Source organism: Myripristis murdjan, chromosome 4 (assembly GCF_902150065.1).
Source record: "Myripristis murdjan chromosome 4, fMyrMur1.1, whole genome shotgun sequence".
Classification (NCBI taxonomy): Eukaryota; Metazoa; Chordata; class Actinopteri; order Holocentriformes; family Holocentridae; genus Myripristis; species Myripristis murdjan.
In genome coordinates, this window is record NC_043983.1 from 29,840,438 (window position 1) to 29,859,228 (window position 18,791).

Here is an 18,791-nt window from a genome sequence, read left to right on the forward strand (position 1 = left end):
CCCTGCAGGTGGAAGCGCGAGCTGTCCTGAGATAAAATAAGGATGTGTGCACAAAGCCTAATAAAACAGCTGCATTGATAACAAATAGCGCACAAGAGCACTTTGTTTTTCTTGGTGGCCTCACTTCTGCTATGAGTGGCCACATGAAAATAACATCAGGTTTCATCTCATCAGGCTGGTTAACCATCCAGATAGTGTTGAAGCCACAGAGCAGTTAGCACCCAGCCACTTGGATACAGAGCCACTGGTTTTAGTTTGGTTTTCTTGATTTGTGGTTATAGACGCCTCGAAGCCGCAAAAAGTTTGTAGCCAGGCTATCTCAGTGATTTATCCGCCAAAGACAAGCTTTATTGGCATTTGGTGGTGACCCTGACTCCATCACTCCCTCTTTTTACCTCTTTGTCTGCCTGTCTGCCTGGGCTCCAGATCTCCTCCCTGCAGAGCCAGATCCACTCCCAGGAGTCGGACCTGCAGAGCCAGGAAGAGGAGCTGAGCCGGGCCAAGGCCGACCTGGGCCGCCTGCAGCAGGAGGAGAACCAGCTGGAGCAGAGCCTGGCGGCAGGAAAGATCCAGCTGGAGACGATTATCAAGTCCTTGAAGGCAACGCAGGACGAGATCAACCAGGTAACACACACACACACTCTTCTTCAGTGAACTAGGAAAACAGACCTCTGCAGGTGTGTGTGCATGTGTGTGTGTGTGTGTGTGTGTGTGTGTGTTAGCACTGCAGCTAATAATGATGAAACCTTGATTAATCTATTAAATATTTTCTCAATTCATTGATGGATTGTGTAGTCCAAAATGGTGTCAAAAATAAAGGCAGAGTGTCCTGGGACGTTAGCAGTCCAAAGTGTTGTCATGAGATTTTGTCTTTAGCCTGACCAGCAGCCAAAAAAAAGAAAAAAAAAGAAAAAGAAAACAGATCCCAGCATCTCTGAGATCTCAGTGAAGCTGGAATCAGCAAATGGTGTGGAGTTTTCCTCGATAAAGGATTAAAACAATCGATTATCAAAATTAAAATCTGTTAATTTCCTGTGGATCTGTTAATCCATTCATCACATTATTGTTTCGGAACTAGTGTGTGTGAGTGTGTGAGAGTGTGTGTGTGTGTGTGTGTGTGTGTTTGTTAAAGTCACCAGCAGGGAGCACCATTGGACTACAGAATCTAAATCCTTAGTCTCACATTTGTCCTCCACTAGAGGAAGTGAGGTACAACATTTAGGTGTGTGTGTGTGTGTGTGTGTGTGTTTTACAGGTGTGTCAGTTTCTTTTAGCATCAGCTGCTGCTATTTCTCACCTGTCTCCTGGCAACCGCCTTCCTTTGACGCAGCATGACTATCATACTCTCACACGCACACACACACACACACACACAAACACACACATATACACATACACATCTAAGCACACATATTCATATAAGCTCAACTGGACTTTAGACAAACACATGAAGTATGACGTGTGAAGATATCATATTCACCGTCATCTATTGACCACACACGCACACACACACACACACACACACACACACACAGGGAGAGAGAGAGAGAGAGAGAGCGTCAGTCTATTTTCTGCCACTGCTCCTCCTCTGCAGGTCACACTGAGGGTTAAAGAGACCCAGCGGTTCATCATTTCCTCACGCTCACCTGCAATAATATCCCCTCTTATTGCTTCCAGGAACAGTCATGTTGATTTTCATGACATCGTCCTCCCCGGCCCTTTTATTATTCACCAAACCTCACGTCAGGTCCGTCCCCCCGCTGCGTCTCCGTCGTCCAGCGGGCCCAGACTCATGCCATCTACCCAAAACATCAAGCCGGTATCTCATTGTTATCATAGTCAGCGTAACACCCAAACCCCTTCTGTTCAAATCTGAATTTTTATCACAGACGATCACATCACAGCACAGTCCTCGCTATTTGAGACAATCTTCAGCTTTATAAATCCACTTTACCTCATATTTCTGTGGCAGAGAGGAGCAGCACAGACATACAGGTTTGTCGGTGTTAATTCATCACTGATTTTGTTGCTGTGATCACTTATTTGGATTCTGTGAAAGGTGATTACCATTTCCTTAACGATTTCAAGTATTATTTGTGTTGGCTGGATTACTGGATTAGCCCATTTGTCGTTGTTGTGATTAATATATTTTGTCTTTATACCAGCAGACTCAGCTATTAGCAAAATCTTTTATCCCCAAAGCCCCCTGATGTCTTAAGGCAACAGTAAATCTATACAATATCTAATTAGATCATATAGCAAAATAAAAATCAAAAAGAATAACAAATAAATTAACATTCAAAAACATTAATTAGGAGTGGCAGACTTACATAGGTCAGTGTTTTTATTATTAGGGAGGTCACCAAAAAAGTAATAATTTGTAGAAAGATGTAAAAATCACATCCTTGCACATGAGAAGAGCTGATGTGGTGGTGCAGCCGATGTGGACACATCGCCTCGGCTTTTCATTTGCCGCTCCCTTTTTCTTAAAAGCCTGAAAGAAGTCAAAATGGTACAATTTTTGTTATTCATAACTACGTGGTTCACTTTGGCTCACTGCACCTGGTGCTTGGTGCCTGCCTGTCACTGCTGATGGATCGATGTGCACTACCCCTTTACAGTTTGGATTTATTCATGTTGATAACCGTGCTGAAGACATGAAGCTGAAATGTTTGTGTCTTCTTCTTCTCTCCTTTGAATGATTAAAAAAAATGTAAAAAAAAAAATCAGCCATCATCATCTGTTATTAGTCTCTGTTCACAGGAGTATAATGGAGCATGACGCAGTAAAATATTACTGATGCCCCATAGAGTTTTAACTCCATTTTAAATTAAAAAGCAAAATGCAGTGGAGCAGGAGCTATACAACAACAGTGCCCCTAAATTCTGTGTGTGTGTGTGTGTGTGTGTGTGTGTGTGTGTGCGCGCGTCACAGGCTCGCAGTAAGCTGTCGCAGATCCAGGACAGCCAGCAAGAAGTGTCTAAAAGCATCGAGCAGTACAACAGCACCTTGAACGGGACGCACGGCGGCAGCATGACCAACCTGGCCGACATGAGCGAGGGCTTCAGCGACAGAGAGAACGGAGGATTCCCATCCATGGTGAGACCTGCACAGGTGTGTGTGAGGGCCGGAGGGCGGGGTTTGTCTTTCTGTATTCCTCTGCACAGTGCTTCAACTTCATAAGCATTTTCCCGGTCACCAAGCAGAAACCCTGAAAATGAAAGATGAAATCCAAATCCAATTCAAGCGTAAATCCTCTATTTTTATCTTTGGATGGCATTTGAACAAGTGTCATGGTGTCTTATCCTTGATTAAAGATTCAGAGTGGGTTACTTTTGCCACTCTTGGCCCATAATTGGTTTAGATAACAGCAAAGGGGTTTTTTTTAACCCCTAATATGCATGCAAAAACCATCCAATTCACAACTTTATCTCTTAAACTTATGAAACATGTTCGAAAATGTCAAAAATATCCCCTGGTATAGGTTAAAATGTACATTTAATAATTACAACATTTAATATTGTGATACTTGGTTACATTTACCAGCAATTTTTGCATTCAAATGTGGTTAACTCTTATTTCCAGTGCCATGTTATCAGTCTGCAGGTGTTTTTAAGTTATCTGACTGTTAATTATGTCAACGTTTTATTACATCTTTAGCGACTGTAAACACTTAACATTGTTTTTAGATTCTAGATCAATGATTTAGTCTTTTCCAGAAGCATGTAGACATCACTGGATGTTTTATAGTCTCTTATTTTAGTTTGATATAATGAGATTAATTTGATAGCTGATAGTCATCTGACATTTATTACGTTATCAGCTCCTCCTGCAGGTGAAATTGTGATTATCAGCTGTTGACACTCTGCATGGAACTGGCCTAATAATAGCATGCATCTGTCTCTCTTCTTTTAAACTGCTCCATCACCTCTCCTTCCTCCTTGCCAGCTACATAAGAGATTACCAGCAGCATGCAAAACTTAGCCCTGCCAAATCCTCCGCTATCATTTCAGCCATTCAAAACGTCTCCTACTAAGACCTCGGCTATTATTTCTCCTCCCGACTCTCCATTGTGCTCCCTGCAGACCTGGAGCCTTCGGGTCTTTCTGATTCTCCCGCGCTGATCTAATCCTTCGGTTTAGCGCGGCTCCTATTGACTTTCCTCATAATAACATCATTACCTTGGCTCGGCCCCTCTCACACCTGGGAAACAGCTCTCATTCACACACAAAGCTTCCACCCCAAAGCTACTTCACAGATGTGCGTCTGATTCAGAAGGTTAAGTCTTGATTTATTTTGACAACTCTTGCTTTCGATTCAGGTCAGAAACAAAAGACTTGTGATCGGAGGTGCTTTATTGATGGTGACTTGAAAACTTGTGACTTTGGGGATAACATGCACACATCATACATGTATAGCAGAGATCCAGAGATGTAAGCAGGACAGGCTGATGTGCAGTGTTGTCTGTCATCCTCCAGTTCATAACAGTAACTGCACTGATTAATTAAAATTGCTACGCATGTTTAAGCTCCAACAAACACTCTGCGCGCCTCCAAAATAAGCCGTACACTCCATTTTCAGATGAGATCACAGATTATAACCTCGGTTTTCTGGTGCCAAGCTGCAGGAGAGCTTTTGCAAGTTCATGAATGCTGGCTTAACAGTTCCTGGGAATAAAATATACGAGTTGAGTTTTAGGGTAGACTTCCCCTTTTAAGCCCTTCACCTGGGCACCTATAGAAAAAAAAAAAAAAAAAAAAAAGATCCTCCCCCTACAGAAACGCACTGGAGCTTACTCTTCTTTCCCCCTTAATACCTCAAAGACATGAATAGAAGAGCGTGTTTGAGTGTGTAAGAACACTCTCTGCGGAAGCGCTTGGAGATCCGTGTGTATTGTGTGTGTGTGTGTGTGTGTGTGTGTGTGTATACGTCAGCTCGCATGCATGTGAGCTGCTAATATCCCCCTCTGTAGTTCGTTTTGCATGAGAAAGGGGGATTTGACACTGCCAGAGTGCAAGCAAATGCGTCAGTGGCGCCTGTTCAGGAGCGCAGAGGAAATTATGATGTTGGATCTCGCTCTTTCAAAGGTGCTGTGTGAAGCATTTTAGCATCAGTGCATCACGACCACATTAAAAAAAAAAAAAAAACAAAGATTTACTAGTGCTTCATGGTACCAGAAACATTTGTGACATAAAGCAAATAAGACGTCTTTTACAATTAGATACTTAAAGAAAATTTTCAAAACCAACGAGGGCCCATTGTGTCCATCGTGTTGGCAGACCTTTGAAATAATAATTGTGTGTTTTTGCTTGTTTTTGGTAGAAATGAAGGTCGTCTCCCCATTTTATTCAAAAACATTTAACCCTCTGAACCCCAAGCCGATTTGGGGTGTTTTCTGCTCTCCTCACATTTTGGCTCACTGTGGGCTTGTTTTTCACTGCAGTTACAAGTGCTGCACCTCTATGGAAACAGCACAGCTGTGGCTATCACGTGAAGCCATTCAAAAATGTATTTCACACAGTATGAAAGAGTTATAGTGCCATAAATAATAAAAAAATAAAAAAGGCAAGCTGATTTTTTTTGATAATTTATTTTACAAAAATCGAGAAACATTGGAATAAATGTACAGAACATTTTGTCAGGTGCCCACAAGTGTCACTGATCCAGGAAAAAAAAAAGTAGGGCTTCACATGATTTATTTCCTAAAATATGAACATTTTTCCAACCTGTTTTTACTGCCTTGCGCCCTTCCATGTTACTACTGTTGCCTACACACTGAAATTCAGTGAATTTTTGTCACGCGACTGTTGGGCTCACCTGAATCAATCAAGATGTCTCAGATCCGCTGAAGACCGCAGAATTTTCTGTTTTTTGAATGATCTGGATTGAGTAAACGACTATTTTTTGGCGAATTGTTGAATGAAGCATGTATAATAAAATGATTCGAATGAAAAATCACTTTTTTTTAGGCTTAGTTTCGTCCTTTTTTCTACCGCTAAACGGAAGTCGGACATGTTGCATTCAGAAACCGCTGGAAAATTCAAATTCCGAAGAAAAAATAGGTTTTTAAAGCTTCCAGCTATGATAAACTATTGAATTTTGGCGGTTTTTTAAAAAGTACATGTCTTTCTATCCCGCCGGCAGGTTTGGGGTTCAGGGGGTTAACATGACATTTTCGTAACCCATCATCAGGCATGTCTTTTTTTTTTTTTTTTTTTTTTTTTTTTTTTTTTTTTGAATAAAGTGATAAAGTTTATGAGTTACAGCGGCTTGCACGACCACCTTCATTTGTACATTTGGTCTTTGATTGCTCCCACACACCTGTATCAAGACAACTCCGGTGCACAGAGGTTGTTCTTTTGCTTGAATGTGGTGACATATTTCGTTGCGTTGTCACCACTAGGCTACTTCTTACGTTTCTTCTACTTTCTCAGATTTATCCCAAACCTACTGCTGTCGTCGCCTCTGTAAATGTAAAACCTGTCACTTGTTTCTCTCCTGCGGTGCAACGCCAGTGGTCACAAAAGCCTGTCTTAGACCCTCCCTGGCTTTATTTAAATCGATTGTCAGACTGATGTGGAGATATTTGTGTATTTGAACTGGCAGCCTCGACTGAACTCTACATTTCCTCTCACGTTGTGTGACACAGAGCGACGGGAAAGTCATCTCCAAAATGTTCATCCTGTTTACAAAAGTCAAACAGAACACCTTTGACGTGATAAGAATGATGGGAAATGTGATCTTTGGTTTTGAGAAACTGGCACCAACAACATCGCCACTGGTGTGAATAACAAGTAACCAGGCCTCCATCGTTCTATTGTGAACTTTACCATGACATCACAATTCATTTGACACTAAAATCAAAATCAAAACAGCCAGAAACACAGCACATGTGGGTGAATTACAGTTAATAGAGAGTGAAAAAATGTGTGTGTGTGTGTGTGTGTGTGTAATGTATACATTGAGATCAGTAGTAAGATCAGGATTTCAGAGTAGAGGACTGCTAATGAACCTTAACAAGTTGGAGCATTTAGATTCAGACCAGCAGAGCCAGGCTGGCATGTGAAGGAAAGTCCCCCTGCAACCCAATACACACACACACACACACAAACTCACACACACACGCAGAGAGAGAGGAATGTGGCCGGGCAGACGAGAGCTTCCTCTCCAGAAGGTTTTGACTCGGACCAGCTGAGAGCAGCAGAGTCAAACGTACAGAAAAAGGCAAATTGCAAAAGAATGATAATTGCTTCTCTGTTTTTTAAAGCGAAACTTGAGCTCGGGGGGAAGAGGGCAGCTGTGTGTGTGTGTGTGTGTGTGTGTGTGTGTGCGCGCGCTGTCATTTCATTTAATAATGGCAAGGTCTCTGCTCCTGCTAGACATTCTTGTGCAAGTGCCTCTTCAGTCTGAATCCTCGCACTTCAAGCTGAATGGAGAGTTATTAAGATGGATGAAGCCTGTTTCATCTGGCAGGCCTGTAGTTAGATGTACTGAAAAGTGTGTGTGTGTGTGTGTGTGTGTGTGTGTTTAGTTTTGTGTGAAGCTGAAAATGTAGACGATGTGGATGAGCACTTGGCCAAGTCTTAAGCCCCTTTCACTCAAGCACGGATCACCACAAGTTATACCGACGTGAGACGGAGGAGCTGTGTGTGTGTGTGTGTGTGTGTGTGAGACCACTAATGTCCACATCAGTTCTTCAGCACTTTAGCCTCTCAGCTCCCTGGTACTAAGAGCACAAAACATGCAACTGAGATGGTGTGTGAACAGAGCCGAAACAGGTCTGAAGCAGGCACAGCGAGCGAGTGGGTGTGTGTCCATTTGCACATTTCAGTAAATTTGAAAATATATTCACAGATTCAAACGTCCCCGATTAATAACTCACAAGTGAAATGCTGTTGAACAAAAACAATGACTCTTTCACAACCAGTTGCAATGAGCTACAACCTGTATAACAAAACAAGCCATCCTCTGAGCTGAACACTAAACTAAAACTAAAAAGTGCAACTTTAGAACACAATAAAGTAATAACTTCACTCTTATTTATGAGTTTTTGTGTGAAAACGGCTTTAAACAATCAAATTCACATCATTTTCAATCCAATTCACACATTCTAATTTCAAATTCACATTTCTTTCTTCTGTTGTTTGTTTCTCTCTCTCTCTCTCTCTCTCTCTCTCTCTCTCTCTCTCTCTCTCTCTCTCTCTCTCTCTTCATCTCTGCAGGAGGATCCGTTCAAGGTGAAGCCATCTGTGTTCAATAGCCAGCCTCAGGAGCTTCACACTGACCCCTTCCACTCTGAAGACCCCTTCAAAACGGATCCCTTCAAAGGTTCTCATCCCCCTTTCCGTTCGACTCCCCCTCTCTATCTGTTTGTGTGTTTTCTCTGCTCTTGCTCTTTTTCTTCTCCCTCTGGGTGAGTTGCGCTCGTCTTCTGAGGAAAACCGACTCCTTGTGATCCTCCCTTTTCCTCTGTCATCCGTCCATCTTTGCCTCCTGTCTCGTTCCTCCTCACTCCTTTTCTGTCACGATGCTCTTGTTCTCTCCGTTCCTTCTCTCCTCTAAGCCTCCCTGTGTTTGCTGCATTCATTTCAACTCAGAACTCAATAAACCAAGTTATTTATAGGTATTTAGCTCTGACTTGTGGACAAACAAACTGAGCAGTTATACAAATCAGGTTCAGTGCTCATTTCCTAGACATTTCTTTTGATATAAGCATTTCCATTGCTGGCAGAGATGGAGTGGAAATGGCAAAAAAAAAAAAAGAAACACATCTAATTAACAACTAATGATTCATTCACTGCATCATTTACAGTGTTTACCAACTCAATTGCATCAATCTTCTGAAGTAAACGAATAGAATCAGTTGCTTTGACTGCGGCCTGATTGTATTCGAAATGCTTGGAATTGAACATTCATATTTAGTTAAAGATCAACATCAGTGATAATAACACTGGTTGGCTGGCAAAAAGCCTAAGTTGTAGATAGATAGATAGATAGATAGGTATACTTTATTGATCCCAAACTCGGAAATTCACACGTTACAGCAGCATCATCAATAAAAAACATAAAATAAAATTAAAATTAAAAGTATATACAATAGAGACAAAATATATACACTAAAGACAATAAGGGCTAAGTATATACAATAAACTAACCTAAAAATATGAGATGTTAACTTGTTTAAAAAACCTTAAAAAATGAAAAAGGTTGACGTTAACGATTGCAGTGGAAGAGCATTGATAGTCACATGATCTGAGAGAGGCGAGTCGTGCTCCATGCATGTTTTGGTCCAAGAGGAAACTGCAGCTTCTTGTTGTTGTGGGCATCCAGTCGACACCGTGTTGTCACAGTCTGAAACTTACAGCCTGAGATTCTTAGGTCAGAGTTGAAATGAATGTCAAATCATCCACTGCTTCTCTCCTCTGCTGCAGTTTACTCTTTGCCCTCTCCTCTCCTTTCCTCTCCTCCTCTCCTTTCCTCTCCTCTCCCCTCCTCTCCTCTCCTCAGTCGGTGCTCGCCGAGCCGTCCCGTTGTTGATCTTTCGTTCGGCTGTGTAATTTGTTCTCTCTCTCTCTCTCCCAGGCAGCTTGTTTGTGTGCAGCCTGTGTTGCTCTCTGACTGTCTGATATCCCCTCCTCTTCTCTTCCTCTTTGTTTTCCTCCCCCTCCCCCCCCACACCCTCTTTGCTTGACCCCTCTCCTGTAGGTGACCCTTTCCAAAACGATCCCTTTGCAAAGCAGCCCTCGGCATCCACAGGTATTTACCTCGGGGGAAAAGACTTTCACCAAAACCTTTTTATTGTCACCCGGACCAGAATATGTTTTTCTTATGTTTAATGTCCCCCAAAATATCTGAGCTTCACTACACCGTCTTGTATCTGTGCAAAGTTTGTCACTGGAGACGTGCTGGATTTGCTACATCACAAACCAGACAGCCAGTCCTGTCAGCTGATGGGGCGTCAGTCATGGTTGGAAATGGCCTGCTTCACATGAACAATATTAGTGTAACTAAGACATTCACTGAAAAAAAAAAAAAAAGTAAAATGTATAATTTTTTTTCATGTTTTTTAGGGGCCTCATAAAGGACTTTAATCTTTATGTTTCACTTGCACCGTTCAGAATTTCAGTATTTGTCAACTCCAAACATTAACCTGCCCTGAGGACTCACGTTTTTTTGCCCGTCGTTTTCTAAATCCAGTTATTTATAGGTGCAGAATTAAGGTTAGCAGCTGCTGTTGACTGTGGACAGTTCATCCCCTCCCATTAGTCGAGGCAGAAGTGGCCAGAAATAACTCAAATCGTGTGAAAATCCCAACTTTTAGGAGAAACAGTCGGGCAAACGGAAATATGGCAGCGTTCTTAGTTGTTTGTTCATTTTACAGGATAAATGAATTTACCAATAAGTGAAGAGCTGAACAGTTAACAGTTTGCGTAGTGGAGTTGTATACTTTGGTCATCAAAATATACATACTGTAGGTATAGATATTTTTTTCTATCATGACAAATTCAGCAGAGGTGGAGGAAAATCTGTTTGCTGGCAGTAAGCAGAGGAAACCCGGCCGCCTCCTCCAGTCAGCACCGTTTTTGCAGTGAATCCAGTTCCGTTGAGGCATCAAACCGCACGTGTACGCTGACTTTCAGCTGATGTGTGCAGTATTTTTAACTGTTTGCACAATGAAAAAATGCTGCTTTTTGCCAAGTCATAGACGTAGACGTGCACTAAATGTTATATATTAATTTATGAAATGATAATAAGTTGGGACTTAATCTAACACTTGTCAGGTGATGTGCTTAGTCATTATATCAGTCATATGTAGGGTATTTTATATTTTGTTTTGTTTTGTTATTGTCAGCTGGACTTCTTCCCTTTGTGTATTATTCAGAAGTGATTGCAACATGTCAGTGATTTGGTAAAATATTTCCAGTTACAGTAAATCATGCCCTTTTGCTCGGGCCTGTATGCAATACCAGAAATGTGAGTTTTGCACTTTTGAGACCAAGTGAAAACCAGTTGAGCAACTGTGCTTTTGAGAGCGGTTTATTGACTGAAAGGGTTTCAGATGGTTGTGAGGGGGATGTTTTAACATTTCAGACCAAAACTAAATCAAATTAAAACCAAGCAAACACTTTGTTACATCACATATAACTATAAAAATTTTACAATATTTCCATGAGCAGCCTCAGCTTTTGGTGGCAGCCTTGTGTTTTGTTGATGTGTGAAACAGTGGTGTGTGTGTGTGTGTGTGTGTGTGTAACCGGGTTCCCTCACACTTCCCCCTTCAGTGATATTGAGGAGTTTCACTTCCCTACTCACAACGCTGCGAGTAAATGAACATCAGTGATAGAAATCAGCTTTCTCACATACAGCAGTTGTGATCTAAACTTTAACAGCTCGCTGCTGATGACAGAGACCTTCTCAGGCTCGTTTCCAGCACCGAACAGACCTTTAATACAGCGTGTTGTGTTGGTTTAGCAGCTTGGTTCACTTCAGATTGGCGTGGCTTCAAACAGTACATGTGAAACATTTCCCAAACACCCTCCCCCCGTACCCATCTGTGTTTCCAGGTAGGCCAAAGCAAATATCCATCGTGACTGTAAATATTTCTTCCAACAAAATCTTTGACTCGCAGCCAGACCCCAGTGGTGTCTGATGCTGGGTGTTGAGCAGAACCCTCGGACTGATATTTTGTACTCTGGCTTCTCACCAAGTCCTGGGTTCAGGACCTGCAGGACGCCTCTTACCGTAATTATCCACTAGATTTCATACAACAATATTGACTGAATGCCTAATGTTATTATGGCTGTGGCAGCTGCCAAGTAAGCGTCACAGTTTCTAGTTATTTCTGCGTGACGTAGGACGCAGAAATTTGTAAAGATTTCAGGCCAGATATGCAGAGGGGTTTGCACCCTTAGGATTAGCTGAACCACTTAGGCTGTTATTGGTTCATGATAAATACCATTTAAGTTGGGAAACAACTGCATGTAGGTTTGCCAGATATCTCAGAAACAGTCTGTCAACAAGAGCGCTACTAACCCCCTGAGCCAGACCGTACACGAGTTCCTGCATAACAGAGCCTTTCCTGACGACTTCCAGAAATGTGGCAGCAAAATTACCGCTAGTCTAAATCAGCGGTCCCTCGATGCAATCTCTGGCTTAAAAGAAAATGAGGCTGCCCTTAAAAAAAAATCTAGTTTATTGGTCTCAGTACATCTGGTCAATGCTAAGTAACATCTAAGCTGTAGCCAACATCTCCCTCTCTCTCTCTCTCACTTTGCCCCAGATCCTTTTGGAGGAGATCCGTTCAAAGAGGCAGATCCCTTCAAGGCCTCGTCAGAAGATTTTTTCAAGAAGACCACAAAGACGGATCCTTTCTCCACGCCAGACCCTTTCAGTAAAAGTGCCACGTTACCCTCCAAGGTACCTTGTGTAGATAACGACAGAAAAACAGGGATTTGATATGTTTTTGTTGCGCAGGAAAACAGGGATTCGGCTAATGATAACTAATGACTAACTAACGGTAACTAGTCAGTTTTTCTGTTCTTATCGTCCATCCATAAATCATTTAATCTATGAAGTGTCAAAACTAATCACCAGTGCTCATGGGAAATTAGTAGGGAGTCTTCAGACTGCTTCCTTTGACAGATCAGCAGCCAAAAAAAGCTCAAAGTCTTTATAATGATGTGAACAGAGCAAAGTGAGACAGTCTTAGCGATTTGAGTCAACCTGGAATCGGCAAATATTTGGGATTTCAATATGATGAATGACTAAATCGATTAAGCAGTAATCAAAAAAATAATCGATCAAATTTCTGTAGACCCTTTGTTAATCAAGTAATCGCTTCAGCACTACACATCTGAGTGACAGTGTGTGGCCACAGAATATGTGGGGTGTATTCAGTGTGTGTGAGTTCGAATTTACTCTCCTTCCTACAAAAACGGAGAATTTGTCCCGTCCACATATGAACACGTGCAGAGTTTTCTTCCATATCACAGTCGGGTTGGGTTATTTCTCTGGAGGGATCGGAGCTTTAAGAATAATTTTACCTCAGAATGTGACCGGACCAAAATACCTTACTCACAAGTAGCATTTGTCCTCACACGGCTCATGCAGTGAAAAGGTATTCAATGTTTTTATAGTCAACCATTGTCATGTTTTTATGTAAATTGTGAGCAAATCCTGTGTGAATGTTCCTTTTTTGGGTGTAATTTCCTTTTCTTTTTCAGCAAACCAGTCACTTCACAAGCAATGACCCCTTCTCTTCGACCAGCCCAAAACCCAAAGGATCAGGTACGGTGTCACGCTGTCCCCTCTGGTCTCCACACGTCTTCAGTGCACATGCAGAGCGTGCGGTCTTTTAAAATTTGTCGAAATTCAGAAGAAACGATCGGATCTATGCATTCAGTCGCCTTTTGGCTCAAGAGTGATTTGAGGCTGCAGGTGCAGGCTGTGTTGCTGTTTGAATTTCAAGATGTTTTCATATGATAAGGATCTTCATCAGATCAAAAATGTGCTTTGTACAAGTGTCATGATGCTGGTAGGATGTTGTCATGTTTTTTTTTTCCCAGCCTTATCAGCTGGTATCACATCTGAGTGCTGCTTCTACAGCCACACAGAGCAGGTCACAGCCGGGTTTCTTACCTCGCTGCTGGGAAGCGTCTCCGTGTTACCGTAACTTCTTACCTATAGTGTGTGTGTGCTATCTTTACCATCTCTGCATGAGAACCTGGCCAGTTGTAATCAGCCTTTAATGCAGTGACAGCTCAGCCGAGGGGATTGCTCGTTTATTTACTGGATGTGGTTTATCTCATCAGGTCTTTTTCCAGTTAAAAGAATCTACTTTGAACTTTTCATCCTGACAAAAGAGCATAAATAAGATGCAAAACATAAAAAAAAAAAAATAATAATAATAATAATAATAATTAAATTTACTCCAAATGCATTTAAAATGCTTCTTACTTTCACTACGCACTTACTTACACAAGTACAACTTCCTTACACAAGTAGATAGTTACAGCAGTAAGTTTACTCCTAGTTAAGTATTTCAGCAGTGTAATAGTACTACTTCCTAAATATGGTATTTGGTACTTTTAACATTATAACTAATTTACTGTGACAATTAACCTGCCATCATTTTCCTGCTGGCATTCTTAAAACCTTGTTGGCTTTTTTAAAAAAATGAAAGTGGCTCATGAATTTTGGGATGTGCTAGTCAGTTTAGCACAGTAGTAGTAGTTGTATCTATCTCTATCTATCTATATCAGTATTTATCTAAATAATAATTTAGCAAAATTTCTGTGTGGGAATATGAATAAATATATTTGTGAGACTTTAACCCTCCTATTTCCTTAGATTTACTAACATTTTTTTCATCAATTGGGGTCGACTTGATCTCAGCAATTTAAACCCCTGGAAGATGATTTTAATAAAAATTGTGTTAGAGGGCATTGTGTTGACGATTATAAATGTCAGTTTAGTTCCTCACTGTCATCCAAAATCTCTTTGGGGTCAAATTGAGTCTTTAATGCAAGAATTTACCAAATGTAACTCCTAAATGTCAATTTGATGCCTATTTTGAGGCTCAAACAGGTTATAAGACAGGTTAGAGATGTTCTGTTTCTTACAGAGAGGATGCTATGTGATGCTTTGATTCTCTCATATATTTCAGCAGTGATCGTGGCAGCAGTTTTTAATCTGGTGTCTTGTCCAGTCCTGTTGTGGTCCAGGTTTTGGCTCATGTGCAGGTTGCATCGCCAAAACTGTTCATGACAAGTACTAAAGCCAAACATCGACTCTTTGGGGCAAATTGAGCTCAATTGTGATATTATAAGTTCACACTTTCTCCAGTGGTGGTAGTTATGTTCTTGCTGGCTCAACACTGAATGAGGGCTGTGAAAACGCTGCATGTCGGCCATCGCTCGCAGTGTTTCAATTCCCTCTCAATCACCAGTTTGTTCTCCACTCCACGAGGAAAGCTCTTTCATTTTCTCCAGGATATTAATCTAGTCCACACAAACACGTACACGCTCTTGCCCAGCTGGAATGCCACAGTGATCGTAGGAACTCGATCCTGTCATCACACCGGGACTCGTGTTTCCACAGGCTCAGGTTAGCATGTTGTTTGTCTATTAAACCCATGGCCAGAGAGGAAAGGTGTCGAGTCCGCTTACTCAACGCCAACGTTTGCTCTTGAAGTTCACTTCTGAGCTCACATTCTTCATAAGTGGTGGTGGATCGTGTACTTAAGAGTCAGACCGAGGCCCAGACACGGGGTTGTGTGTAGCATTTTAATGGGATTTTTGAGATGTGATTGCAGAGATCATATTTTATGAGATCTGATCACCGCGCATCTGCGTTTAACTTGAAAACCTTTTATGTGTCTTTTGTGGCCGACTCTATTTACATATGTGTCCGCATTTCTTTTCCCGCCTGTCCTCACCATCTCTTTATATTGCTTACATGCACACTGTGGTTGCATTGCCTCCAGATTTTGTTTATTTCATGTTTCTTCTCATTGTGAGTGATTGTGCGTGCATGTGTCCTTCTTAATGTCTACGATTACAAATCCAAAGAGCCCGAGTCAGCAGGACGGCCAAAGATCCTGGACGTGCATTCGCCGAGGATGCACTGAATAATGACATAAATTCTCGAGATTCATTATGAGAACAATGTGTCACTTACAAACAGTGCGTAGTCTATAACACAGAAAACAGCCGGGAAAATGAGAAACTCTGCATTTGAATTGATTGTGCACACAGCCCAGCTCAAACTTTAAAGGTGTGTTCTGTGTGTGCTCACCTTTTTTTTTGAGAAGTTTGCTCGAGACAGCTTGGGAGGAATGTTCTTCACAAGGACACATATGAAGATTTTAAGTTCTTAGAGTTGATACTTGCCTCAAATCACTGTGTGAGCCTGGTTATTACCTTTTTTTCTGACTTTTAAAATCCAATAGCATTGTGAACTGACCTTTGTGCATCCAAACCTGTGATTTAATACATCCTGGTGTGAGATGAGTCACATTGAAACAAGCGTAACAACACATCCAATACTTTGTCCATTGCATCTGTAATGCAACACCGAGCCAGACATCTGCAGACTGTAGAGCTCTTGATTGTTCTGATTTAATATTTTGCAAACTGTTGCTTTGGCTGAATTGTCCAAAACGTTGTGTTAGTTAAATTTGTCGGGGGATTGTTTGGGTACATCGTTTGGTGCTGGAGTCAAAGTGACGGTCTGTCCTGTTTTCAGACCTGTTCGGTACGTTGGACCCGTTCGGCAGCAGTTCGTTCGGCGGCAGTAGTAACAGCACCGGGGGATTCGCAGACTTCAGCCACATGTCCAAACCCAGAGACCCGTTTGAAGGCAGAGCCAGCTGGCTGCCGGACTACCAGAAGGTACTGCAACACAAGATCCAATCAGAAAACAGGAGGCAGAACGTGATGCATGAATCATGCATTGACTGGTAGTTTCTAGTGTCAAACATTTAAAGTTTCACAAATTGCAAGTTGCTCTGTTAAATCAGAACAAATGCTGGTGAACAAGCTTTATGTCTTCATTTTATTATTTTCTTTTCAAATTGGGCTTAAATTCCTGGTAGTGTGCAGATGCCCTCGAAAAGCCCAAACTCTGCAGGACCCTGTAGCAGTGTTGCTCTTCCCTGTTTAGTTATTCAGTCTTGTTCACTTCAACAGTGGTGATTTACTCACTCATCCCACCTGACCTGATGTGAACCAGCGCAGGAGGACAGCTGTGAAATAACCGGCTGTCAGATAGATTACACTGTCCAAGAAATACTGCTGAGCTGTGATAGAAACACATCCCCTCTCTCTCCCTCTCTCTCTCTCTTTCTGTCTCTCTATCCCTCTCCCTCTCTCTCCCTTTCTCTCCAGTCGGGTTTTGTGGACGACCCTTTCAGCAGGAAGAATGACACACCGGCTCTACCACCGAAGAAGAGTGTTCCTCCAAGGCCCAAACCTCCCAGCGGTGAGTCTCAGAGTAAGAGAGACAGAAACCTCCCTCACACACATGCACTGGACACCGCAAGTTATACCGTGTGTGTGTGTGTGTGTGTGTGTGTGTGTGTGTGTGTGTGTGTGTGTGTGAGAGACCACAAATGTCCACATCAGTTGCTCTGTACATTATCCTCCCAGCTCCCTGGTACTGAGAGTGAAAAATGTGCAGCTGAGCGCGTGTGAACAGAGTGGAAACAGGTCTGCAGCGAGCGAGCAGGTGGGTGTGTCTCCCTCCTCCTGCACGCTCTGCCCCGGCACATTTCGGTGAAGTTGGAAATTCACTCACAGATTCAAACTTCCCAGATCAATAACTCATAAGTGAAATGTTAAAACACAAACAGGGAGAAAAGAAGGCCTGAAAGTGAAGTGTAAAATACTCTTGGTTGCACCTTTTGACACATTTTTCTTGCCAAGGGAGCTGGTTTTCTCTCTGATGCCAGTTTTTTAAATTAAATTTTATTCTTATATATTAACATTTTTCAGACTGTACACATAAGTAGGCAGCCATTTATAAAATCTGTGATAGCTGATTTCTTTACTGTGATTACCACATCATCATCATCATCGTTAGTCATGTAATAACAGTGGAAAAATCCCTGTCTCTGCTATCAAAAGCCATGACAAAGAGCAACACAGGAGGAGAGTAAGTGTGTGTATATATATTTATGCATGGTGTGTGTGACAAAAAAAGCAAATAATTGACTAAAGGAATGTCATTTGAAATGGGGGGTGCAGGTTGAGAAAGAGGGGGGATGGAAAGGCAAGAGGGAAAATAAAGGGAAGTGAAAGGTTTGTGGTGAATAACACGTGAAAGAGAGAAAACACTAACAGCGTTGCTCAAACTCAAGTCCAGGGCCAAGTGCAGATTAGCTGACAGAGAGGCAAATTTGTACACTTCCATGTGGTCCAAGCATGGATTCATGTTTATTTAGTCGGAATGTAAGTTAAGCTGTTACTTCACTTTTCCTTCCTGAACCAGATGCATACTTTTATACCGAGTTTTTTAATTATTTGTCCAACAGTATGGGTCTATTTGATCTTATATTTAATGTCATTTCACTGCTTTGAAGCAAGGTTTGAAGTTTGTGTCAGCCACAGGGCAAAAGCTGTTTTTTTTTTTTTTTTTTTGGTGTGGTTGATGTCTGAAAGTTATATCTGACACTCCTCATGTAGCTGTGAGGTCCAGATGTCAGGTAAAAATAGTCAGTGAATTCAAAAGTTGACCATGGTTTGGCCGTCTGATAAAGTTTTCTTAACATGAAGTGGCAGAAGCAGAGCGGGACTAATTATGGAAACTACAGTTTAGGAAAGGTGGTGTGATCAGATAAACGGCTCAAGATGCAGATGAACAAGCAAGTAGCAGATGGCGTATGGAAAAAATCATCAGTTATCGGTAAAGTCACGGCACACTCGGAGCAGATAGTTTCATTTATTCATTTTACTGGAACTACATGTTTTACACAAAGTGACTTCAGAGACCAAGGGCTCTACATATAGACCATCGAACAGATGTGGTTAATCTAGCTGCTGCATTAACAACATATACACTACTCACAAAAAGTTAGGGATATTTGACTTTTGGGTGAAATTTATGGAAAATATAAAAAGTTCACGCTACAGTGATATTATATCATGAAAGTAGGGCATTTAAGTAGAAGCATACACTGGTGATTTCCTCATCTCAAACAATTTCTTGAAACAAAAGCCAACAACAGTGGTGGATATACCACAACAAAAAATGTCAGTGTCAATAACTTGTCATGTGCCCTTGAGCATCAATTA

General features: G+C 41.7%; 1 protein-coding gene across 7 annotated transcripts in view; it reads left to right on the forward strand.

Moving 5' to 3' along the window:
• LOC115357590 (epidermal growth factor receptor substrate 15-like 1) overlaps window positions 1-18,791 on the forward strand; it is a 59,535-nt gene that overhangs the window by 21,584 nt on the left and 19,160 nt on the right. For 2 of the 7 annotated variants that reach the window (XM_030049136.1, XM_030049137.1), the window contains 8 exons: window positions 427-624; window positions 2,935-3,114; window positions 8,223-8,328; window positions 9,706-9,756; window positions 12,281-12,417; window positions 13,224-13,287; window positions 16,246-16,391; window positions 16,887-16,992. In XM_030049136.1, the coding sequence (XP_029904996.1) occupies window positions 427-624; window positions 2,935-3,114; window positions 8,223-8,328; window positions 9,706-9,756; window positions 12,281-12,417; window positions 13,224-13,287; window positions 16,246-16,391; window positions 16,887-16,992 (988 nt within the window). The remainder of the gene's footprint in view (window positions 1-426; window positions 625-2,934; window positions 3,115-8,222; window positions 8,329-9,705; window positions 9,757-12,280; window positions 12,418-13,223; window positions 13,288-16,245; window positions 16,392-16,886; window positions 16,993-18,791) is intronic. The other 5 variants (XM_030049135.1, XM_030049138.1, XM_030049140.1 and 2 more) reach the window with 4 other exon arrangements.